Source organism: Labeo rohita, unplaced genomic scaffold, assembly GCF_022985175.1.
Source record: "Labeo rohita strain BAU-BD-2019 unplaced genomic scaffold, IGBB_LRoh.1.0 scaffold_89, whole genome shotgun sequence".
Lineage (NCBI taxonomy): Eukaryota > Metazoa > Chordata > Actinopteri > Cypriniformes > Cyprinidae > Labeo > Labeo rohita.
This window is the reverse complement of record NW_026129843.1, coordinates 24091-50718: the sequence shown is the minus strand read 5'-3', so window position 1 is coordinate 50718 and position 26628 is coordinate 24091. Positions and strand designations below refer to the sequence as shown.

General features: G+C 38.7%; 1 protein-coding gene across 3 annotated transcripts in view; it reads left to right on the top strand.

Moving 5' to 3' along the window:
* The window catches only part of LOC127162320 (protein NLRC3), a 38454-nt gene extending 12051 nt beyond the window's left edge, over nucleotides 1-26403 (top strand). The window contains exons 1-8 of one of the 3 annotated variants that reach the window (XM_051105109.1): nucleotides 5919-6062; nucleotides 6144-6267; nucleotides 8754-8876; nucleotides 8998-11184; nucleotides 18736-18909; nucleotides 19149-19322; nucleotides 19430-19476; nucleotides 20876-26403. In XM_051105109.1, the coding sequence (XP_050961066.1) occupies nucleotides 8827-8876; nucleotides 8998-11184; nucleotides 18736-18909; nucleotides 19149-19322; nucleotides 19430-19476; nucleotides 20876-21420 (3177 nt within the window). In that variant the 5' untranslated portion in view covers nucleotides 5919-6062; nucleotides 6144-6267; nucleotides 8754-8826 and the 3' untranslated portion in view covers nucleotides 21421-26403. Of the gene's footprint in view, nucleotides 1-5916; nucleotides 6063-6143; nucleotides 6268-8753; nucleotides 8877-8997; nucleotides 11185-18735; nucleotides 18910-19148; nucleotides 19323-19429; nucleotides 19477-20875 lie in introns of those variants that run through there. The other 2 variants (XM_051105108.1, XM_051105107.1) reach the window with 2 other exon arrangements.
* Nucleotides 26404-26628: the final 225 nt, after the last annotated feature.

The following is a 26628-nucleotide window of genomic DNA, read 5'->3' as shown; positions in this document are numbered from 1 at the left end:
ACATCACATTTTAAATAAATGTATTAAAATAGTTTGAATGTCAAACTCAGTCAAAACAGCAGTATGTTCCTCTAGGGGGCAGTAATACAGGACACTCTTTGGAAGGTTTTGCAAGTGATTTTTTAATGTCAATAGCGTGACTTCTGCATCACTTTTGACAATGAAAACTACTGCAAAATATTCTTTATTAAATCTGTAACAAGATACAGTCTTTAAACCGGAGATAGAAGATTGTATTTATTTTTAACTAAATTATGTATTGCTTTTATTTTTAATAGTATGTCTCAGCTAGAAATATTTCATATTCTGGGAATGTTTTCAGCGGCAAGTTTTATTTTAGTTCCCATAATATTCTCTCCCAAAAGTGTCACATTCTCTAAAAACATTCTACAAATGTTTATTGATAACATTGTAAGAACATTATCCTCTAACATTTTAATAAAGATTCCCATCACACTAGATGTGGACTTACATTGCTCAGATTCACATTTTGGTTGAAAGTGAAAACACAACCTTTGTTTGAAGTCAAGCTCCAGTGTCTTTAAATAACTCCAAAAACAGCATTACCAGCTTCACTTATTAGAAACCAGATTGGCTTTATTTCTGTCATACATTTACACAAGTTTTTATTGAAATTAACAGAGGTTTAGATGTTGATTGAAAGTAACGTTTGGTTTGATATCACCATTATGGTGAGAAGCGTTTGCTTTAGTTGGACAATTTGACTCTTTTCTAGTGATGGGTTGTTTTTTTAACGATTTGTTTATTTTGAACAAATCTTTATTGTGACTCGGGATGAACAAGTCATCTTGGGGAGTGGTTCGTTCAGTTGCACATGGACAATATCTTATTAGGTTCTGTACTGGAATTAGTTCACCTGTTTAGAGTCTTCTAAACGAGTCGTTCGTTCATTTTATGGGGCTGTGACATGATGAACAAACGACTCAAACCGGAGGACTCGAGATGAATTAATCAATTCTCTTTCCGGCTCAGACTAGGTTGATTAAGCTTATGGGGCTGTCACGTGATGAATGAATGACTCAAACCTGAAAACAGATGAGCGAATCATAGACTAAAGACACAGGTAAACAATGAATTAATATTTTCTGTTTCTTATAGCATTATAGTTTTGTTTTGTTTGTAGTGTGATCAACGTTTGTGTAAGCAGTAGTTGTGTTAGGGAGGTAAAACGTAACATTTTAATTATATTTTGTTAAAATGAACGAAATGACTCGAAAAAAGATTCATTCATTTTGCTGAACGAGACTCAAATGTCCGAGTCGGTAAAATGATCTGAACTTCCCATCACTACTCTTTTCAATCTTTTCTCTAGCAGTTGGAACTGTATTTGTCATGGCAAGAACCACAAGAAAAACTGCGGTCATGTAATGCTGACTACTTGCTGATGTTAATCATGATGTAGTGATCTGATCACATCTAGAGTCTAGTCTATGTTATTAAATTTATATTAGTGACTATAGTAATGTGCTTCAACAGTGTAAAATTCAGCAATGTTCTGATCAAATAATCTACTTTTCTACCTGTTTTTTTTTTTTTTTTTAAACACACTGTTAAGAATCATTTTAAATTACAGAGTGCTTCGACAGACACAAACATCAAGAATCAGTGTATGAATCTCGAACAATGGTGACATGCTTCATGCCGCAATGCATTCTGGGAGCCCTAGATGAGTTTTGTATGATGCAGCCATAATACATTGCAGCAAGTCACCATTGTTGAGATTCATACACTGATACTTCATGTTTGTGTCAAAGAAGCTTTGTTGGCTTTAAAACTTATCTAATTAGAATTCTGCTAAAAATCAGTTTTCCAAACTATTGAGATACCACAATGTGCAATCAAGTTACTCTAGATAAATTAAGATTACTATGATCATACATGACCATCAGCTGACCATAACAAACACAACTACAGCAGCTGGAGAAAAACATTGAAAAGTCAGGAGTCAATTTGCCCAACTAAAGCTCACCATAATGGTGACATCAAACCAAACTATTACTTTCAAATGGACATCGACATTTAAACCTCTGTTAAACTCAATAAGACCTTGTGTAAATAAAGATTGGGTTTTACTTTAGACTTAAATTTGACTTCTGAGCATCATTTGAGTCCACATCCAATGTCCAATGTGAAGCTTTCCACTTAAATCGATTGAAATGTTAGAGGATAATGTTGTTATTAATAAACATTTGTAGAATTTTTTGGAGAATGTTATTCTACCTTTTATATTCTGGGAACTAAAAAAAACAAAACGAAAAAAAAAAAACAAAGAAATAGGGGCAGTCATGGCTTAATGGTTAGAGATTCGGGGTCATAACCCAAAGGTCGCTGGTTTGATTCCCGCACCAGCAGGAATTGAAGGTGGGGATTGTGAATAAACAGCACTCTTTCCACCTTCAATACCATGACTGAAGTGCCCTTGGCAATGGCTGCCCACTGCTCCGTGTGTGTATTCACTTCTCACTGCTGTGTGTGTGCATTCATGATGGGTTAAATGCAGAGGACCAATTTCAACTATGTGTCACCATAGTTGACAGTACATTGTCACTTTCACTTTCAAAACTTGGCACTGAAAACATTCCCAGAACATACAATAATATTTTCTGAGTATTATTACAACAATAACATTCCTAGCTGGGTTGTTCTATTATAGTTCTGTGGCTAAAACCACCACCAAAATGTTTGATAATCTGTAACAAGACACAGCCTTTAAACTTGTGATATAAAACAATGTCATAAATATATATATATATATTTTTTTAGATTGATTTTCAAATTCAAGTCAATGCAACGGCAAAACAACACTTTTGCCAGCTTTGACTTGATTGTTGAATTTCTATGGCATGTGTTCTGTTATAGTTCTGTGACCAAAACAAATATAAAAATGTTCTTATAATGATAATGATATTTAAGGCCAGGAACAGACTAACAAAGGAGATCAGAGTGGCTAAAAAGAACTATTCTGAGAAGCTGAAAAAAGAGCTTTCAGCAAACAATCCAACGTCAGTATGGACTGGTCTGAAGAACATCACCATGTACAAGAAACCACCCCCACACTCTGTGGAGAATCAACAACTGGCTGACAAGCTGAATGTGTTTTACTGCCGGTTTGAAAAGCCCAGACTCACACCCGACTCCTGCTCTGATCTGCACTTCACACATTCACCCACCACCCCTGAAACTTCCCTCCCTCACCACTCAACCTGTGCTCGAGGTCTGTGTAGAGGACATAAACCGAGTCTTTAGGAAACAGAAACCTAGGAAAGCTTTTGGCCCAGACGGTGTTTCACCTACCTGTTTAAAGGTCTGTGCTGACCAACTGGCTCCTGTCTTCACACAGATCTTTAACAGATCACTGGAGCTGTGCTTAGTTTCCAATTGCCTCAAATGTTCTACCATCATTCCAGTCCCCAAAAAGCCCAAAATCACTGGACTTAATGACTACAGACCTGTCGCTCTCACATCTGTGGTCATGAAGGCATTTGAGAAACTGGTCCTGGCCTACCTGAAAGACATCACTGGACCCTTGCTGGATTCTTTTCAGTTTGCCTACAGAGCAAACAGGTCTGTGGATGACACAGTCAACATGGCACTGCATTACATCCTGCAACACCTTGACAGAACTGGGAATTATGCAAGGATCTTGTTTGTGGACTTCAGTTCGGCCTTCAATACCATCATGCCTGACCTTCTCTCAGACAAACCTCCATCTGTCAGTGCATTACCAGCTTCTTGACAGACAGGCAGCAGCTAGTGAGGTTGGGTAAACTCACATCCAGGACTATCACAACCAGCACTGGTGCCCCACAGGGTTGCGTTCTCTCCCCACTGCTCTTCTCCCTCTACACAAATGACTGCACTTCAAAGGACCCCTCTGTCAAGCTCCTGAAGTTTGCGGACATTACTACAGTCATCGGCCTCATCAAGGACAGAGACAAGTCTGCTTACAGACAAGAGGTTGATCAGCTGGCTGTCTGGTGCAGTCTTAACCTGGAGCTAAACACTCTTAAAACAGTGGAGCTGATCATAGACCTCAGGAGGAACCCCCTGCTCTCCCCCCACTCACCATCATGGACTGCACTGTGGCTACAGTAGAGTCATTCAGATTCCTGGGTACCAACATCTCTCAAGACCTGAAGTGGGACAATCACATTGACTCTATTGTGAAAAAAGCCCAGCAGAGGCTGTATTTTCTCCGCCAGCTGAGGAAGTTCAACCTGCCACAAGAGCTGCTAAAACAGTTCTACTCGGCCATCATTGAGTCTGTCCTGTGTTCCTCTATATCTGTTTGGTTTGGTTCAGCTACCAAAACAGACATCAGAAGACTACAACGGACAGTCAGGGCTGCTGAGAGGATTATTGGTATCCCTCTACCCAACCTCCATGATCTTTACACCTCCAGAGTCAGGAAAAGGGCAAAAAAAAAAAAATCACTCTAGACCCCTCACACCCAGCCCACTCTCTCTTTGAACTGTTGCCCTCTGGCCGACACTACAGAGCGCTGTGCACCAAAACAGCCAGACACAAGAACGTTTTTTTCCCCCAAAGCCATATCCCACCTGAACCACACTTAACACACCTCAGCACTGGTCATGTGTATTTACTTAACAAAACTTTTGTATATAGCACATATGCACATTCAATGTTCTGTCTATGGACATCTTATTATTTTTTTTCTTTCTGTATATTTTTATTACCACTGTTATTTATAATTTATTGTATATTCTTTTTTAATATTAGTGTTTATGATTACCTTAACTTTATGTACAGGGGTTGGACAATGAAACTGAAACACTGGCCAATATAGTGTTGGAGGTTTCATGGATATGTTTGCACAGCCTGGTGGCCTATCTTCACTGATTGCACACTGCACCAGTAAGAGCAGAGAGTGAAGGTTGACTATGTGCACCCAATAGATCAAACATTGTACCCTGAAAGTAGTGCCTTGTATCAGGATGATAATGCACCAATACACACAACAAGGCTGGTGACAGAGTGGTTTGATGAACATGAAAGTGAAGATGAACATCTCCCATGGCCTGCACAGTCACCAGATCTGAATATTATTGAGGGATGTTTTGGAAGAGTGAGTTAGGAAAAGTTTTCCTACGCCAGCATCACGTAGTGACCTGGCCACTTTTTTTTTTTTTGCAAGAGGAGAATAGCTTAAAATCCTTCTGGCTACTGTGCAGGACTTATATTTGTCATTCCCAGGATGAAATGATGCTGCATTGGGCACAAAAAGGCTCAACAACGTACTAATTGTTTTTAAAAAAAACAGGTGTTTCAGTTTTATTGTCCAACCCCTGTATGTCTGCACTATGTTTGTATTTTCTGTACTGGAAGCTCCTAACACCAAGACAAATTCTTTGTGTGTGTGAACACACTTGGCAATAAAGCTCTTTCTGATTCTGATTCATTTGGTTTTTGACCACTGATAATGTGTACATTTTAACGATTAACTCCTGGAGCCATATTGACCTCCCTCTACAAAATAGTGGATTACTCAGTAAATATTCATCCATTACATTTAATATTTGCCTTTCATCACTACACATGTCTGTCTTTCCTCAGAATAAATATTGGCAAAATGTAAAAGTTGACACAGATTGACCCTGCTGTTGAAGAGAAATATGTTCAGTAAGACACAAGAGCATCAGTGAGCTCAGATACTGTCCATGCTCACTCTTCAGATATTCTTCACTACAGTCAGTTAACCATCACTTTATGGATCCATAAGAAAAGGATCCTCCACAAACTGCTGAGTCTGAAGCAGAGAATATGCTAGGATGTCATTGTGTGTGTAGCATTAAGATTTGTTTTCACTGGAATTAATGGAATAATAATCACAATATTATGTATGTGTCATTTGTTCTCTTGTGTTTCCATATGCAGGTGTGAAGTCAGTTTCTCATTATGGAGAACAGAGAAAGCAGTCAGAGATCTTCATCTCCTGATCACAGCTGTGTGTCTCTGAACAGTGATGGATCAATGCTCAATCCTCCTAATTTCAGTAATGATCCAGTGACCTCTGACCTCAGGTGAGATATAATCTGAAAAGCTGCACTGATAAACAATGACCATTGTGAACAATCACTGGATCACAGTACATAATTTTTCAGGCACTCCACGAGCTGACAAGTGCTGATTCAACATGTTCAGCCAGTGGAAACACACACTGAGCAACAGCAGCAGATTCAGACAGGAGACACACTGATCCCACAAACCAGACCAAGAGTTTCTGCTGTTAGTGAACCGACAGACTGACTTACAATTAGAGCTGCAGCTAACCATCATTTCAAATGATTCATCTGCTCATTATTTCTGATTCATTGGATAAAATTTTTTTTGACTCATTGAAACTTATTCATTGTATGTTTTTAAATTATAAAAAATAAAATGAACGCACAAAATGTTAACTTGCACATGGCTTGAGAGACGAATAATCCCCTATTTGAACATAGAAATTATATTCTGCTGCTTCAAAAGTTACTGCTCACATAAAAACACCATTACAAACTCTAAACCAACATTTAATTTCTAAAGAAATATTCTCATGAAATTATTATGCAGAAATATTTGAGAAAAACAAACAAAATTAGCAGTTCAAGACATTGACTTGTAAGCAAAAAACACAAGATACTTCTCTTTTCTATTAAAAATTCCCAAGTTTATAGCAATATGTGCAATTGTTTAGACCTGAACAACCATCAATCATCGAATTAATCCTCGCACTCTAATGAACCCTTTCAGTTTCTCAATGAGGCTATTCAATTTTATATTAAATCTACCAGTTCTGAATCTGGAGGTTGCTCTTGTGTGTCTTCGTGTTAAGGGATTCCTTTTGGTGGCAAAGTTGCAGAAAGTGGGTTTCACCAGGTTGCTGATTGGTTGGAAGTTCTGTGGTCGTTCGATGTGATGTCTTGGGCCTTGCGGACGAAGTTCAGGTGGGCACAGATGTCTGGGTCACGGCTTGCAGCAAAACTTAACTAGAACACAAAACTCTTATTCGAAAGAAATAAAAGATATTAAAGGAAAAGACAGAAGTGTGTCGATCTCCTCATGGTTTTAGAGGAGCAGCTGGCGTGTCAGCCAGACCACGCTCAAAGAGCGCTAAACAGCAGCGTCAAAATGCGGTGGCAAGAAGAAGCTCAAGCAATACTTGATGGTGTCCTGAGTATTTAAACTGGCCACTTAGACACATCCCAAATGGGGTTTTGACCAATTAAAACATTGTCTGAGCTCCGGGTGTTGCTAGTTCTGAATGTTCAAGTCACATGGTCTGAATTTCCCGCTCTTGCAAAGTAAAATTTGGATGTGAACAAAACTATAATACAAAGACTTGAATTGTAGAAACATTTTAAGAATGCAATTTCAAGCTCAGGCATACCAAACACAAATGTAAACCCTTAAGCTATTCAGTGGTTATTAAAAAGGACATACACCCCTGCTGAAAAAAACAGCTAAAACTGAACTGGTTAAAGCTGGAGGTAGCTGGTTTAGCTCGTCAACCAGCCTGGTTTTAGCTGGTCATAGCTGGTCAGCAGGCTGGTTTTAGAGGGGTTTTGGCCACTTTTCCAGTCTGGCCTAGCCTGGGAAACCAGCTAAAACCAGCGACTTCCATCTTAAACCATCTAAGACCAGCCAACCAGCCCAGGCTGGTATTAGCTGTTTTTTTTAGTAGGGAAGGCAGTTTTCTGTGCCAAATTGGGAATGTGATGGTATGTTCTCTGAGCTGGAACATCAAAAGGTTATGGAAGCAATCTCAGTCTCTGTCCTGGGTGGGGGGAAGGCAGGAAGTCTTTAGCTCATAATTTGAGTACTCTGGGTTTGGGCCACTTTCGAGCATGGAGCCTTTCTCCGGACAGTTTACTATATTACTATACTCCACATTACTCCGGCTAATTATATGTAAACATGAACTTGTGAAGTGTCCTTTTGTGTTAATATTGCAAGTTGTTTAAAGTTAGTTAGTTGGTTGGTTAGACTAGCTTCAGGCTGGCTGGCGTCAGGGTATTAAACAACTAATTTATGACGGTGTCTGGTCATGCTGGGTCTCTTTGTGGAATTTGCAAACACTGACCACTATAATGGTTGCTTAAAAATTTTGGTTTTCTCCTTTGGTGATTCTGCTTATTAACATCAGGTGTCTTCAATAATGATCAATCATCACTTTGTTAATCACCTAATTATCTCATTAACTTCAACACTGCTTCAGTGTTTATATGTGTCCACACTCAGAGTGTTAAATTAACACTGGGGATTTTGCTGTGTAGAAGTGTTTCAACACTTCTAATCGAATTGTCTAAATTGTCTGATTTGCTCTGATATCCTACACATCTGTGGAGTTTAATGAAGAATTCCTCTCATGTTATCCAAAATGTTAATACTTTCTAACATTCACAGAGAAGAATTTAACCCTATGTAAGTTGTGCGCTGAGGAGAACATGTCTCAAAGGCATTAAACAACAGACGCGTCTGTCAAAGTACAACAGGACAAGCTGCAGTAAACGCTTCGTTGACAACTTGGTCCTGCATCTTTCCCACAGCAGCTGTTTTCCATATGTCCATAGAAATGTGTTATTCACTACTATTAAGTGATGCGATCGATGTATGTTCAGACACGACTAATCATTTTTATTATTGATTTTATCAGTTATTGTTGCAGCCCTGTTTATAATAAATCTAACAGCAGATAGAACTAAAGGAAGAATGATTTCTGTTTTTATCAGGATCTCCAGGAGTAGGAAGAGAAAGAGATCAACACCAGATCCCAGCTGTGTGTCTCTGAAGAGTGACGTATCCATGAATATACCTCCTTTATTTAGTAATGATCCAATGACCTCTGACCCCAGGTGAGGATAAATGTGTAGTGATGACACTTGTGCTCCAACCACATCTCTATTGATTTAGATTTTAATCTACACATCCTTTATTTTTAGATATTTTGAATCTGTTCTTCTTTTGATATTTCAGCAGAGCAGATCGAGAGCGAAGCAACTCTGTCTTCTGTCTCAACAACACAAGTGTTACAGCGTCCTTGAATAAACATGATCAACCAGTAAATGATAAACTACAAAAAGTAAAAGACCAGCACAAAACCAGCATGAAGAACAAGTATGAGAGATTATTTGAGGGAATAAAACTCCAGGAGAATGAAACCCTCCTGAATAGGATCTACACACAGCTCTACATCATTGAGGGAGAGAGTGAAGGAGTGAATGAAGAACATGAGGTTTTACAGATGGAAAAAACTGTCAGAACAAAACATTCACAAGACACTCCAATCGACTACAATGACATCTTTAAAGCCTCAGATGAACCAGGATATAAGAAGAAAATCAAGACTGTTCTTACTAAAGGCATCGCTGGAATTGGAAAAACCGTCTCTGTGCAGAAGTTCATTCTGGACTGGGCCGAAGGAAAAGCCAATCAGGATGTAGATTTCATGTTTGTGCTTCCATTTCGAGAGCTGAACTTGATCCGAGATCATCAGTACAGTCTTCACAGACTTCTGCTGGACTTTCATCCTGAACTTCAAGATCTGGACTCAAAGATTTATGAGGAGTGTAAAGTTTTGTTCATCTTTGATGGTCTGGATGAAAGCAGAATGAGACTCATGTTCTCAGATGTTGAGAAAGGTTGTGATAAGACTGGGACTTCGTCAGTGGGTGTGTTGATGTCAAACCCATTTATGTTTTCAGATGATCAGATAGTTTGTGATGTGAATGAGACTTCATCAGTGGGTTTGTTGATGTCAAACCCAAAGACATTTTCAGGTGATCAGATAGTTTGTGATGTGATTGAGACTTCATCAGTGGGTTTGTTGATGTCAAACCCAAAGACATTTTCAGGTGATCAGATAGTTTGTGATGTGAATGAGACTTCATCAGTGGGTTTGTTGATGTCAAACCCAAAGACATTTTCAGGTGATCAGATAGTTTGTGATGTGAATGAGACTTCATCAGTGGGTGTGTTGATGTCAAACCTCTTGAAAGGAGAGCTGCTTCCCTCTGCTCTCATCTGGATCACCTCCAGACCAGCAGCAGCCAATCAGATCCCCTCCAAATACATCAACCGTCTGACAGAAATTCAGGGATTCAGTGAGCCTCAGAAGGAGGAATATTTCAGGAAGAGAATCAGTGACCAGCATCAAGCCAGCAGAATCATCTCACACATCAGAAGAGCAAGAAGCCTCCACATCATGTGCCACATCCCCGTCTTCTGCTGGATCTCATCCACTGTGCTTCAGAAGCTCCTGGAAGAAGATGTGAGTGCAGAAATCCCTCAAACTCTGACTGAAATGTACATCCACTTCCTGCTGATTCAGATCAACATGAGGAATCTGAAGTATGAAGAGAGAGATTCAGAGAAACTCCTGCAGTCCAAAAGAGAAGTGATTGTGAAACTTGCTGAAGTGGCTTTCAAACAGCTGATGAAGGGCAATGTGATGTTCTATGAGGAGGACCTGGTTGAGAGCGGCATAGACGTCACTGATGCCTCAGTGTATTCTGGGATTTGCACTGAGATTTTTAAGGAGTCTCTAATTCATCAAAGGAAAGTCTACAGCTTCATTCATCTGAGCGTTCAGGAGTTTCTCGCTGCCTTCTATGAGTTTTACCGCTATTTAAAGAAGAGCAAGGAATCCTTACATAAAATCAGGGCTTATGGTTTTGATGACTCTCTGTATGACCTACTAAGATCAGCAGTAAATAAAGCCCTTCAGAGTGAGAATGGGAAGCTGGATCTGTTCCTGCGGTTCCTGCTGGGCGTCTCACTGGAGTCCAATCAGAGACTCTTACAGGATCTACTGACACACACAGAGAACAGCTCAGAGAGCATCAGAGAAACCACATGGTACATTAAAGAGAAGATCAAATATGAACGTCATATAACAGGTTTTCTCTCAGTTGGTCAGTCCATCAATCTGTTCCTCTGTCTGCTGGAAGTGAAAGATCAGACTCTGTCCAGAGAGATTCAGGATTTTGTGAGATCAGACATGCACTCAGAGAAGAAACTCTCTCCTGCTCACTGCTCAACAATCGCCTACATGATTCAGATGTCAGAGGAGGTGCTGGATGAGCTGAACCTCATGAAATACAACACATCAGATGAGGGGAGAAGAAGACTGATACCAGCTGTGAGAAACTGCACAAAAGCTCTGTGAGTGTTTACTCTTTAGTATCGTATTTAATAATGAATCTGACACTATTAAAATAAAGGTTCCTAAATGAGAGATTTTCTCCTAAATAACAGCTCAGAATTTTAAAGGTGCCATAGAATGGAAAACTGTATTTACCTTGGCATAGTTGAATAATACCAGTTCAGTACATGGACATGACATACCATGAGTCTCAAACACCATCGTTTCCTCCTTCTTATATAAATCTGGTGTTTGCAAAAGACCACTGAAAAAAAGGCTAGTCCTAACATAACAGCGACTATTACGCAATAGTCTCGGGATCATTAATAGTTACGCCCCAACATTTGCATAGCCCAATCATCAGACGTTCTGCAGCTAGGCTATTGTGAAAAAAAAAAAAAAAAACAAAGCGAGGACAATAGCGAAAATGGCAGATCACGGGAATAAATGTAATGTTCCAGGTTGTGCAGGGGATGTTAAGTGCAGTGAACATTTGCGATCACAAAAGTGAAAATAAAATGATCGTGCATTCAAAACGGCAGTTTAAATGACCTGCACACAGTAAAAAAAAAATCATTGCTAATATTGAAAAATTCAAGGCAACACATTGCATTCAGATTTGTATGTTTTCCCAACGATTAGCAATGTAAATATCCCAATTACAATAACGTTGTTGTCTTTACTAATATTATTTAGTTCTGATAAGGGACAGCGCTTTAGACATGTGATTACCCCAACTACAATAATGTTGATGTCCTTACTAATATTATTTAGTTCTGTTGATGAACAGCACTTTAAATTCCTCGTTCTACCAATGAATATATGTTTGCTCAGTCAATAGCCTCGCTTACAGCACTAGAAAATGTTTATCAAGAATATATTGATTCTCTTTCCTCTATACTGGAAACTCACTTATTTTCCTTTGGCCTACATCATTTTTAAATTCAGAGGTGGATAGTCCAGGGGTCAGAAAGTAAAAGTCCTGCCATATATTTGTTCCACCCATGAACTGATGAAATGATTTCACCAGAGGTGGAACCAAGTCCTTCAGTTCAAGTCACAAGCAAGTCTCAAGTCAAATACCAAGTCCTTGAAGAGTTAAAGGTAATGAGATAATTAAGTGACTAATTAAATGATGATTGTGCATTAGTGATGAACACCTGCTGTTACTGAGAATTACAGAGGATCAGATGTTGATGTTTTATTGGTTAAGATGATGCTACCATCATGGAGATCAGTGTTTGCTTTAGTTGGGCTCCTGAACCTTTTTACAATTCAAAGTAATTCGCTTTTAAACAATTGCGATGTTTCACAGCAAGTGTTTACAGATTGCTGAATCAAAAGCTTGTGATAACAAATTACGTAACATGTTTTTTTTTTTACATGTAACGGTTACTTTTTAGTTTATAGACCAGTATGAACTTTCAGAGAAGTGAAGAAAAGTGATATTTAACAAATGCCACTATAATGCTGAAATATTGGGGTGAAAACTTACGGCAGCTCAAGCTTTTAGACATGAACACTTCTCATATGATCCTCAACAGTGGTGACAATAATTCTGCGTACTGCAGTGCATGATGGCCATTTTTACCATGGTGTTACCCAGCATGCATTGCAGCATTACAGATTTTGTTGATTGTCACCATTGTTGAGATTCATATGCTGGTTCTTGATGTCTGTGTGTGTCTAAATATAACAAGAGCTAAAATATTTTGTGCCTTACATACAGCAGAATTTATATTAATTTTTAACTACTTGCTGAGCATCACAAAACTGATTATTCAAAACCTACACAACCTTACATTACGATCAGTCATATGACTTAAAAGCAAAACATGAAAACTAATCTACTACCAAAAGCTTCCGATTCAGCAAAGTGCAAACACTTGCTGTGAAACAATAGTGCAATTGCTTAGAAGCAAATTACTTTGAACTATAAAAAAGGGTCAGGAGCCCAACTAAAGCAAACACTGATCTCCATGATGGTGGCATCATCTTAACCAATAAAACATCAACATCTGATCCTCTGTAATTCTCAATAACAGCAGGTGTTCATCACTAATGCACAATCATCATTTAATTAGTCACTTAATTATCTCATTACCTTTAACTCTTCGAGGACTTGATATTTGACTTGAGACTTGCTTGTGACTTGAACTGAAGGACTTGGTTCCACCTCTGGTGAAATCATTTCATCAGTTCATGGGTGGAACAAATATATGGCAGGACTTTTACTTTCTGACCCCTGGACTATCCACCTCTGAATTTAAAAATGATGTAGGCCAAAGGAAAATAAGTGAGTTTCCAGTATAGAGGAAAGAGAATCAATATATTCTTGATAAACATTTTCTAGTGCTGTAAGCGAGGCTATTGACTGAGCAAACATATATTCATTGGTAGAACGAGGAATTTAAAGTGCTGTTCATCAACAGAACTAAATAATATTAGTAAGGACAACAACATTATTGTAGTTGGGGTAATCACATGGCTAAAGTGCTGTCCCTTATCAGAACTAAATAATATTAGTAAAGACAACAACGTTATTGTAATTGGGATATTTACATTGCTAATCGTTGGGAAAACATACAAATCTGAATGCAATGTGTTGCCTTGAATTTTTCAATATTAGCAATGATTTTTTTTTACAGTGCATGTTAATAGCGGCTTGAGCTCTGTGATTAATATATATATATATATATATATATATACATATATATATATACAGTATATATATATATACACTACCGTTCAAAAGTTTGGGGTCAGTACATTTTTATTGTTTCTTTTTTTTTTTTTTTAAGAAATTAATACACCAAGGATGTATTAAGGTTTTTATTCACCAAGGATATATTAAGTTAATAATTAAAAGTTTATTAAAAGTTAATAATAAATAATTTACATTGTTATAAAATATTTATATTTTGAATAAACACTGTACTTTTTAAACTTGTTATTCATGAAAGAATCCTGAAAAAAAAAAATTACAGGTTCCAAAAAATATTTGGCAGCACAACTGTTGATATTATCCAACAATGATCATTCTAATAATAAATCCGCATATTAGAATGATTTCTGAAGGATCATGTGACACTTGGAGTATCATGTGAGACTGGAGTAACAGCTGATAAAAATTCAGCTTTTCTTCACAGGAATAAATTCTATTTTAAAGTATGTTAAAATAAAAAACATTATTTTATATTGTAAAAACATTTTGCAATATTACTGTTTTTTTTTTAGATTTTTAATGAAATAAATGCAGCCTTGATGAACATAAGAGACTTCTTTAAAGACTATTACAAGTCTTACTGACCCCAAACTTTTGAACAGTAGTGTATATATATATCTATATATATAAATATATATATGCTTGTGCCGCTCTGTGAAATAGCCAATCAGAACAGAGCTCACAAATCCTTCCAAATTGAGATTTCACTGAAATTATATAGTTTAACGTTAAATTAATATGGGATGAGGAAGGTATATAGACTTTAAGTCACATGTTTTTTCAAATGCGTAATGAATAAAATGCATTGACATTTGACAACCTTGAAAAACAATGAAAAACAAAAGTGCATCTTCAACAAAAAATAAAATGCATCCTCAAAAGTTCATAGGGCATCTGGCATGGGATTTGGGGGAGTTTGTGCATAGGGCATAGTTAAAATTTCTCTAAAATTATATAGTTTAACATAAAATTAATAATAATAATAAACTTAAAATGATTTCCAATTTGCACTACTTAATGTCTCTATTTAATGTCTATTGTCTTTTCTATTTGTTATGTGAGAGCATTAATGGGAGATTCTTCTTGATAAACAGAAGCATCTCTGCCTTCTCACATCCAGTTCTGTTTTTTTTTTTCATCCATAACATTTGCAGCAGTAGAAAATAAGTTTTCACTTTCTATGCTGGTGTAAGGGGCTGACAGCTCAGCTCGCATTTTTTTGTTATAAGAATGTTCCGAGAATATTATGCTGTGTCCAGCAGGAAGTTTTATTTAGTTCCCAGAATATTTTCCTAAAAGGTAGGATAACATTCTCTAAAAGCAATTCTACAATTGTTTATTGACAACATTGTTTATTGTTTAACATTATCATCTAACATTCTAATAAATTAGAACGTTGGATGTGGACTCTAATATTGCACAGATGTCACCTTTTGGTTGAAATTAAAAACCCAACCTTTGTCTGATGAAGCTCCAGCTTAATTAAATAACTCCAAAAACAGCATTATCAGCTTCACTTATTATAAACCAGATTTACTTTATTTCTCTCATACATTTACATAAGGTATTATTGAGATTAACAGAGGTGTAGATGTTGCTGTCTGTTTGAAGGTAATAGGTTGGTTGGATGTCACCATTATGGTGAGAAGTGTTTGCTGTAGATGGGCATTATTACTCTTTTTCTCTTGCAACTGTGTTTGTTATAGCAAAAACAGCAAGAGAAAATATTCATGCTGATGCTTCAGATGTCATCATATAGTTATCTGATTTCATTCAGTCTAATTTGTGGTGTTAGTTGTATATTATTTATTATTGCAATTCAATGGTTCTTTAGACTGAGATTCATACACTGATTCTTGATGTTTCTGTGATAAACCCTTAAAATGATCTGATAAAAAAAATCTGCTGAAACTCAGTCTGTAGAACCATTGTATTGCTATAATAAATAATATGAAACTAACACCACATATAGGACTGAATGAAATCAGATAACTACATGAAGACATCTTAAGTATCAGCATGAATCCTGAAATTTGGGCCAGTTATGGCTCATGTGTGGCCCAGATCTGGACTACAGACATGAGCCACACATCAGCCTAATAGTAACTTATAACCAGCCCTGAACAGGGCAAGAACATGTTTTAATAGTGTTAACCAATCTCAGCCTTCAGTCAACCACATACAGACTATGCCCCAATAGCAAGCAACCAAAAATGTTAATGACATTGAATTAATATCACTTTTGCACCTATTATTTATGTTGAAAAATCAACAAACCATCATTGTTGAGCTCTTGACTCTTGCCTTTCATTAAGTTAATCCTCTTTTAGTGTTACAGTAATGTTTCAATGTAAAAACTTATGGTTTAATTAGAGTTGTTTTAAAATTAAGTTGGAGTAGATTACTTTTTGTGATGGGTGTCAAGCTGCAATAAAGTTGAGAAACAATGCTGAATATTATTAATAATCTTTTATTACTGATGTAAATGCCCTGTATCAAATGCAAAAATACTGTGGCAATGAGCAAAAAGATTTAGACATCAATAATCAGCGGCAGCTGCACTCGTGGGGTTCACAGTTAGATCTGCTAGGGTCTTCCTTCTGGACGCCCCGCTTGCCCGCAAACAAGCAGCGGCATTTCAGCGGTACCTCCCTCGCCGCGTCATAGCATGAGCAGCCCTATCCGTGTACCAGCTCCTCGCATCGTGAGGCACAGAGACTGAGCGTCGCTACTCGGGGCCCCCCCACAACGGGACCGAGATCAGCGGCGCTCGAAGCCGGGGACTTCTAAATCAAGGCCCGACCTGAGGGTTGTGTTTCAGTCGAGGTAGTCCTCGGCTAAGCGGTCCTGACAATCACTCAGGACTGCTGAGGGGACTCCCTATGAGCGGGTAGCACCGCATACCAGGGTGTCCGTCTCTCCCTGGTGCCCTTCAGGAGGCCAGTCTGCTACCCATGCCAGGGTTACAGGGTGCAGCGGTCTCCTGCGTGTCAAAACCTCGGATCCTTCTGCCCGCTTGCGTAGTGGAGCCAAGGGGCTCGCCACCCTTACGGGGGTCCCTAGAGCAGTTAGTTTGAATTTCTCCTGCCAGTTCGTCAATTCAGCCTCGAGAGGCTGGTTCCCTTAGTAGACTATTTAGCAGTGTGGAAACTACTGCCAAACAGGTCTGCATATGTCCAGTGTACTGTAGTTTCCCACCCTAGTGTTCCCCGAGCAGGCTCTGATCATGGAGCAAGAAGTGAATACCCTCCTGAGGAAGGAGGCCATCGAGGTGGTCCCTCCTAACGAGAGGGAAGCCGGGTTCTATAGCTGGTACTTCATTGTTCCAAAGAAGGATGGGGGCTTTCGTATTTTAAATCTGCATCAGCTAAACCGCTCAGTCAGGCTGAAGTTCAGGATGCTGACACTTAAACAGGTATTTTAATAAAGGACTGGTTTGTCACGATAGATCTGAAAGATGTATATTTCCTCGTCTCCATCCTTTCTCAACAAATGAAGTTCCTGAGGTTCGCTTTTAAGGGCAAAGTGCACCAATAGTGGCCGCTTAGCCACTATTGGTGCACTTTGCCCTTAAAAGCGAACCTCAGGAACTTCATTTGTGGAGTGGTCGCCATCTCGCATGGCATGTCAATTGTCTAGAGATGCTGGGTGCATATCCATGCACTGGGATACTTCCTCCCGGACTTGAGAGATTGCCATGTGTTGGTGTGCACCGACAAAACAGCGGTGGTCTCTTATATCAACCACCAGGGAGGTCTGCGTTCGCGCCCATTGAACAAGCTGGCGCATCAGATCCTTGTGTGGTCCCAGGACAAACTCCTTTCACTGAAAGCAATTCACATTCCTGGGCATCTCAATTTGGGAGCAGACATCCTGTCAAGGCAGGGGCTGAAGCCCGGGGAATGGATGCTTCATCCAGTGGTGAAGCAGATTTGGAGAGTGTTTGGCCATGCTCAGGTGGACCTCTTTGCGACTCAGGAGACATTGCAATGTCCTCTCTGGTACTCTCTGACTCATCCAGCTCCCTTGGGGCTGGATGCCATGGTACAGATGTGGCCAAGGCTTCGTCTGTATGCCTTTCCCCTGATCGCTCTGCTCCCAGGAGTTCTGGAGAGAGTTCGCCGGGACAGTCAGTCTACTCCCTGTAGCCCCATACTGGCCGGGCCGAGTGTGGTTCTCTGACCTTATTTCCCTTCTCAACGGCTCTCCAGGGGAGATTCCCATCAGGAGGGATCTTCTCTCAACTGGAGCTGTGGGTGTGGCCCCTGAGGGGGCACAACTCATAGCTTCCAGTCTCTCAGCTGAGGTTGTCGAGACCATTCTCCAGTCCAGAGCTCCCTCTACGAGGAAAGTGTACGCCTTGAGGTGGAGGCTCTTTACTTCTTGGTGTAATGACCGCCAGTTAGACCCAGTTAACTGCCCAATCAGTCGAGTCTTGGAGTTCTTACAGCTTGTTTCTCCACAAAGAAACAAGAATCCTCTGAGCTACCCTGTGCCGTAGGTCGGACCAGTTGCTAGTGTGTTACGGTAAACCCAAGAGGGGCACAGCTGTCTGGAGAATCTCTCAAAACTATAAATATTTATAGTCTCAGAAAACATTGTTAAATTTACAGTGTTAAATTTTAAACATTCATAAGATGAAGAAACAGTCAGAAGGTAATCTAATCTCAGACATGAATCAATCTGAATAAAATGATCCAATTATCTGAATCTCAGGAGCTCATCGTATTGTGATTTAATGTTCAGATCATGTCATCCTCCGTTCCCTGAGGACAAATAACTAGCAACCCTATGTACATGTCTTTACTGTTTTGGTATCTTTTACATTTGATTTAATCTCTTCCAGATTTTCTGGCTGTAATCTGTCAGATCAGCATTATGAAATTGTGTCTTCAGCTCTTCAATCCTCAAACTCTGTCCTGAGAGAGCTGGATCTAAGTAACAATGACTTGCAGGACTCTGGTGTAAAGTTTATTTCTGATGGACTGAGGAGCCCAAACTGTCAGCTGCAGATACTGAGGTATTAGGAACAAGATATTATTTACTGTCAGCTGGTTATGATGTTGATGTCTTTTGATGTGTCTGTAGATGATCTGTCTGTGTGTCTGTAGATCTGACTGTGTCTGTAGATGATCTGTGTGTCTGTAGATGTTGTGACTATGTCTGTAGATTATATCTCTGTTTGTAGATGATCTGACTGTGGCTGTAGATGATCTGACTGTGTCTGTAGATGATCTGTCTGTTGATGTGTGTCTGTAGGTTGTCTGGCTGTATGGTGACAGAGGAAGGCTGTGGTTATTTGTCTTCAGCTCTGAGTTCAAACCCCTCACACCTGAAAGAGCTGGATCTGAGCTACAATCACCCAGGACAATCAGGAGTCCAGATGCTCAAACACAAACTGCAGGATCCAAATTATAAACTGCAGAAATTAAAGTATGTTAAACAATAATACTGACATACTGAACTTGGGTTAGTGTGTGTGTTTGTGTGTGTGTGAGAATGATGCAGATCTACATTAATGTGTGTTTGTGTGTTTATAGTGTGGATCATGGAGGAGAGATCAGGATTACAGCAGGACTGCGAAAATGTAGGTCTACAAACACACGCACACAGAGATTGTTGTTTGACTGTATTACTGAGATCATCTTACAGACTTTCATTGTTTTGAAAGGTTAATGATATCTTCTATGCTCTCCAAACATCACAGAAACCTGTGCAAAACATTAGATTTAAAGAGAAACATGATTTGCCCAGTTTATGAGCTTTTTAAAGCAATATTAAATGTGTGTTCTGAGTTTTTCAAACCACAGAAAAATGTGTTATTAACCACCCAGCCAAATTTGAAAAATAAAAACCCCTGGCAAGTTAATAAAATACAGTAAAATCTTGAAAAAACAAGTAGTATTCTCTGCTCTCAAACGCTGGGGGCGTGTCCATTGTCAGCGTTGAAACCACACCCACTCACGGAAAGCTGCCGTCTTTCTCAACAGCCTAAACAAGCTGAATGGATGCTCCCTTTAGCGGCTTAATTTAAATAATGAGACCAAGCTGTTTTGTAAATCGAAACTAAGTTTTCGAAAAAAAAAAAAAAAAACTCCCATCTCATTTTCTTTTCCAATCATCTTCTTTGCACATTCACAACTGGGTAAGTACTTCTGCCTCAACGCAGGATGATTTTGAAGTTGGAGGAGAAAATGAGATGGGAGTTTTTCAACATACCCTAACTGTCTAGAACCAAAGTGCACAGAGTATGCATGTGCATCGCAGAGCTAGACAAGACCAGCATTTCAGGTTAAAAAGTATATAAATTGTATATTTTTTAGAATGTAGTCTTGTCATTTCACTAGATAAGACCCTTCTTCCTTGGCTGGGATCATTTAAAGTTATTGTCCTTACATGACCAGCTAAGTACCAACTTAAACCAGCTCATGACCAGCATCCATGCTTCAAAATCTACAACAGGGCAGAATCACTAAACCTCTGACCACCACATTACCTAAAACACCTTCAGCCAGCATTCATTGTAAAACACTTCTTTCATGATTGCTTTCATGAGATCTTGCATTCATTTTGTGATTTGCTGAGATGAGAGGCGACCCCCCGGTAGTGATTTATATAGTGTTATTTCTAATCACCCAGAACCTGATGCTTTGACTCTGAGAACAGGCACCATGTCAGAAGTGCATGAAAACGCACCAGTACGCAGAAGGCTAAAATACAGAAATGCTGGTACTGAGTACCAGTGCGTACCGGCCCACTTCAAGCTCTGGGCAAAACTGAAATTTTAATTTTACAAGAAGTATCCAATTCCTGACCTTGAGTATCTGATTCTGGAACTGGAATTGATTTTTCAATTCCCAAACCTAGTGAGCACATTTGCGAATAGTCAAGACATTTTGGACTTTGCAAATATAGTCAAAGCTGTAAACACACACACAAACACCTTCATTGTTATGTTGTTCTTGATGTTTCTCTCTTGTGTTCAGATGCCTGTGATCTCACACTGGATCCAGACACAGCAAACACTGAAATCATTCTGTCTGATGAGAACAGGAAGATCACACGTGTCCTGGATGATAAGCTGTATCCTGATCATCCAGAGAGATTGGATGAGGTTCCTGAGGTTCTGTGTGTTGGGAGTCTGACTGGACGCTGTTACTGGGAGGCTGAATGGAGCGGAAATAATGCTTATATATCAGTGTCATATAAAGGAATCAACAGGAAAGAATGGACAGACTGTTTCTTTGGACCCAGTGACATATCCTGGAGTCTGAAATGCTCTGAAAACAGATTGATTGTCTGGCACAATGATAACAGAACTGATAAATCTGCTGTCAGTCCACTGTCTAATAGAGTAGGAGTGTATTTGGACGTGTCTGCCGGCACTCTGTCCTTCTACAGCGTCTCTGACACACACACACTCACACTCACACACTTACACACTTTCAACACCACATTCACTCAACCCCTCTATGCTGGATTTGGGGTTTATCCTGGTTCGTCAGTGTGTCTGTGTGATATTAATAGATAGAGAGTGTTACATGCCAAGGGTTGAGCTACTGTTGTTCCCTTCCACTTTCTGTTGTTATTCATTCTCTGCTTTTCTTCCAAATGTAGAAGTTGCGTTCGGCTGGTTGAGTTTCTGCATTGGAACCAATCATGGACTGTGAGCTGTGATTAAGCTGCTTCTGGGACAGAAAGAGGAGAGGCTTGGAGACTTTGAGTCCTTTTGTTGGCAGGTTTTAACTCTCTTGCATGTGGCCCTAATACTTTGTTGTTTGTGGCTCGCTTATTTGTCTTTTGATTATTACTCAGTTATATCCTAATTAAGCTACGGTTTAACAACCCAGAGGGAAGGAAAAGGAGAGAATGTCACATAATATACATATCCCATTCACACAGATTCAGTACTGTTAGACACATAAGAAGAGAGGTGCTACCCCATGTACACAGCAAAATCCCCAGTGTTAATTTAACACTGTGTGGACACATATAAACACTGAAGCAGTGTTGAAGGTAATGAGATAATTAGGTGATTAACAAAGTGATGATTGATCATTATTGAAGACACCTGATGTTAATAAGCAGAATCACCAAAGGAGAAAACCAAAATTTTTAAGCAACCATTATAGTGGTCAGTGTTTGCATTAGTTGGGCTCTTGACCCTTAAATCTTTAATACTAGATTTTGTTTGGCTGCTGTATTTGAGTTAAAACAGCCAGACAAGCCAAAAGCTCAAGTCACCAGGTGATTATGTTTTAACATATTCATTGTTTGATGTAAATCACCTAGAGTCTAATCTCTAAGTTAGGTTTTTTTTTTTTTTTTTTTTTTTTTTTTTGCTTATTGTAATAGCCTTGACAATCCAGCACTTCCTATACATTTTGAAAAGGTTTTTTTTACAACCTGTTTAAAAAAAAAGTATTTCACCTAGGCACACATAGACATCAAGAACCAGCCCATGAATCTCAACAATGGTGACAAACGGCATATTCAGATAAACAGATCAACTCTGAACTCTCATAATTTATTCATGCCGCAATGCATGATGGGAGTCATGGATGAGTTCTGATTTGCTACAACACGCTTTTTGATGGTCACCGTCGTTGTGATTCTCACACTGATTCTTCATGGCTGTGTGTCTAAATTAAGATAAACTTTTTTTTTTCTTCATCATTCTGATTATGGCAAAACTGACTGATCTTTTGTTCATAGTTTTTTTTGTAATCTGTAAGGAAATTCTATTCTATTGTTTCTCTTTCTTTTATTTTATATAGGTTGTATATAACTGTGTATATCTACATTTTCTTCTGGTGGTTGGTTGCTTTCATTTACCAATGAAAACCAACTTCAGTCGTTGGTCCCAATTTTATGATGTTTGCTCATTTTCATACCCTGAACTACTAGGGGGCATAACATAATTTGGGGCCTCATCCGAGCTCTTGCTTACATTCCGCATTGAGGAAGTACCGGTTATAGCTCATTGCCCTGGGAGGAGTTGTTGTGAGCTGACACAGATGAGAGTAAATTAATATTCTGTGTAGTTTTGAGTATGTTTGTTAAGTTACCTGACGTCTTTGATTGTGCTTAAGTTTATTGAAAATCCATCATTGGACCTTACTGAGAAATGTTGTAAAGACGGTCTTGTAGAAATAGCAGATCACTTCCAAATCTCTGTTAATCGGCAGTCTTTAAAACGCAAAATTAAAACTTTTGTTTTAAATGGGCTTGTGGAACAAAGTTTTAGGTTTGCCGGTATCTGGTAGAGAAGCAATCAAGCTAAGAAGGGGAGGCTCTCATCTAGCGCCGCGGGCTTGTCTGCCTCTGACTCAGCGAGCAAAGATGCAAAGGAGCATGTCTGCCTACCTCCGCTTTTGATGCGAGTAAAAACATTTAATTAGTGCCACTGTATAGAAAGATGGAAGTGGACAGATATTTTAGTGTGTTTGAGAGAATTGTTGTGTCATTAAACTGGCCAAAGAAAGTTTGGTCATTGCTCTTGCAATGTAGGCTAGTAGGGAAAGCTGTGGACGTTTTTTCTACAATGGCTTTGGAAGATAGCTTGCAGTATTAGACTGTGAAAGCAGCTATTTTGCCTGTGTATAAATTAGTACCTGAGGTGTACCAGCAAAAAATTAGGAACCACACGATGAGTGGTAATTTGCACATGAAAAGGGAGTGCTGTTTGATAAATGGTGTACTTCAAGTCAGGTTGGTAACTTTTCTCCCTTGTGCGAATTAGTGCTCTTCGAAGATTTTAAAAGTGCGTGCCTGAATGGATTGTTTTGTTTTTAAATGAACAGAAGGTTTTCCACTGCTGCTGTGTTAGCAGATGAGTTTGTGTTAACACATAAAAGTGTTTTTAGTTCCATGCGTGGTGGTGACAAAAACAGTTCTGCTGGTGCTTCACTGCTTACTGTTTCGCCCAGAATAAATAGAACAGCCCAGAGAGAAACATGAATGTTTTACTGCCATAAGCTGGGCCATGTAATTACACACTGTGGGATGCTGAAGAGTATGAATTGGCCCTTTATAGTTCTCCAGTGTTGACTGCTCCTATAATTGTTTTTTTCCAGCGTGATTGGAGCAGGTGCAGTATTGTTAAAGGAGCATGACCAAGGCATTGATCATTCGATTTGCTTCTTTTCAAGGAAGTTCAATAAACATCAGTGTAACTAGACAACAATTGAGAAGAAAGCTTTGGCTTTTTTGTTAGCATTACTTTGAGGTGTATGTTGGGCGTACCTCATACCCAGTGGTTGTGTATACTGACCACAACCCTCTCACTTTCTTGTGTCGAATGTACAATCAAAATCAAAGGCTGATGTGATGGGCTCTAGTGGTTCAAATTGAAAACATTGAAATCCGACACAAGAAAGAAATGAATAATGTTGTTGCTGACGCTCTTTCTAGAGCATAGCTAAGTGAATGGACACTGTTTTGTGTACAAACATTGAAATGTATGTTTGATTGTAAGTGGTGGGGTGTTACATGCCAAGGGTTTTGCTTCTGTTGTTCCATCCCACTTTTTTGTTATTCGTTCTCTGCGTTTCCTCCACATGTAGGAGTTGGGATTAGCTGGTTGAGTTTCTGCATTGGAACCAATCATAGACTGAGAGCTGTGACTTATGCGGGGGAGAGGCTTGGGGACTTTGAGTCCTTTTGTTGGTGGCATTTTGTCATGTGACATCCTGTTTGGCATCACTTCGTGTTTGCCGAGCTGCCGTGTGTTACGCCAAAGGTTGGGTTCAGTTAGCATGTGTTTGGTTTTGTTATTTTTTTTGGTTTAGCACTGCTTGTGTTCCTTCCCTCCTGTGGTTTGTTTCTCTTTCTTTTATTTTTATATACATTGTATACAACTATATATATATATATATATATATATATATTTTTTTTTTTTTTTTCTACTGGTGGTTGGTTGTTTTTTTATTTACCCACAATTGTACATAAAGCAAACCACGTCGTTGTTCCTGTGTTGGTTTGCAGCAATTGCTGTTGGTTTGCTCCTTTTCATACCTTGAACCAATAGGGGGCGTAACAGAGAGACTCTCCACATAGCATATTTCTTCTGGCCCAACACTGGTCCACACAACCCCTTTTCCGTCAGCCCACATACCGCAAAGAATGATGGCCTTGAAGTTGCCCAGGTCTGGATAAAAGACAAGAGCCACACATGGGTCATAACTGGCCCAAGTCTCAGCCAATTAATAGCCAATAAGTGGCCCTTCACTGGGCCTGAATTGGTTTTAGTGAAATAGTTTGGTAATGTAAACACAAACTATGCCAACTATTAAACTGGCTAGAAAATCAGCCTTAAAATCCACAAATCATGTAGCTGCAAAAAAAATATGTATTGCATTAATTTTTTTTTTTTTTTTTTATAAAGAACAAATCAACCAATGAAAAGTGAGTGTATAAAGTGTTTCTCATTCAATTCCAAATGGATGTGAGCATCCCTATGCCTAACTCCTACCTATCATCCTACCACAGTGAAATAAATACTTTCATTCAGTGGTGGGATAAGAACTGTCTTAAATGTAAAAAAGACACAAGAAATGGAATCACAGTCTGGTTTGGAAAAATCTGTTCAACTGAAAAATAAATTGACTCATATCCAGAAAACAGCCATGACAATAATAGGAATAAAACAATATGAGCTCATACAGACTCTATTGCTCTTCTCATCACTGCCTGTTCATATAAATATCAGTGCTGATTCCAAACATCCTCTTTTCAGTGAATTTCAGCCGTTACCATTGGGAAAAAAAGAGACTGAGAATACCAATGTGTAAAAGTAATAGACTGAAGCTTTCGTTTGTTCCTGCCTAGATAAAACTATTGAACTTTACCAAGAACAATGCACCTGTAGCATATTAGCACTTTACTGTGTTTTGTGCTTTACATATTTTAAATTGTATATCCATCCACTGTCTTGTTTTGTAATCAATGTATGTTTTTAATTGTTTCATTTGTCTGATTTATTATTATTGTCTGCTTAGAGCAATGCTGTAGCACTTTGCCCAAAACAAATTTCCTCTCAGGGACAAATAAAGTTTATCCTATCCTATCCTAACTCCCTAATCCGTTACATTACACATTTTATGTAATATAAACAGATTACTTTTAGATTACCTTTGACTCATTTATCACGATTTCAATAGGATTATCTTATACCATAATGATGTTAAAAAAAATATGTAAAGAATATATGTTCCATTCATTGTAATTTACAACATGAAGTGCAATAAAAATTATATTACCCCCATGTCACACCCCCATTGGATTTGTTTCTTTTTTTCTTTTTGCCCTCCCTCACATGCCCATATATGTTTTTTCCTGTTCCTGTCCTTGTTATGTCATTATTAGTTAACCTAGTTAAATTGGTCTGGTCTGATTGTCTGGGTGTAACTGAGGTAGTGTGCTATCTTTCTATATTGAAGTTTGTGTAATACTGTAAATTCAAACAATGTATTAGTCAAAGGTTTGTGCATCAAAGGGTGTGTGAGAATAATAAAAGCAAATATTAACACTATGTCAGTGTTGTTTTTTCTTTGTCTTAATTCCTAGTGTCCTTATTTGGTCATGTTTCCTTTCCTTGTTCAGTTAATTCATTATTCTACTCATCTGTGTTTATTAATTATCCTATGTATATTAGTTCCTGTTTGCTCCAAGCTCTTTGTCCGGTCTACTTGTTGATTACGTGTGTTCTCTTTGCACTAATTTGGAATTTCCCCTTTGA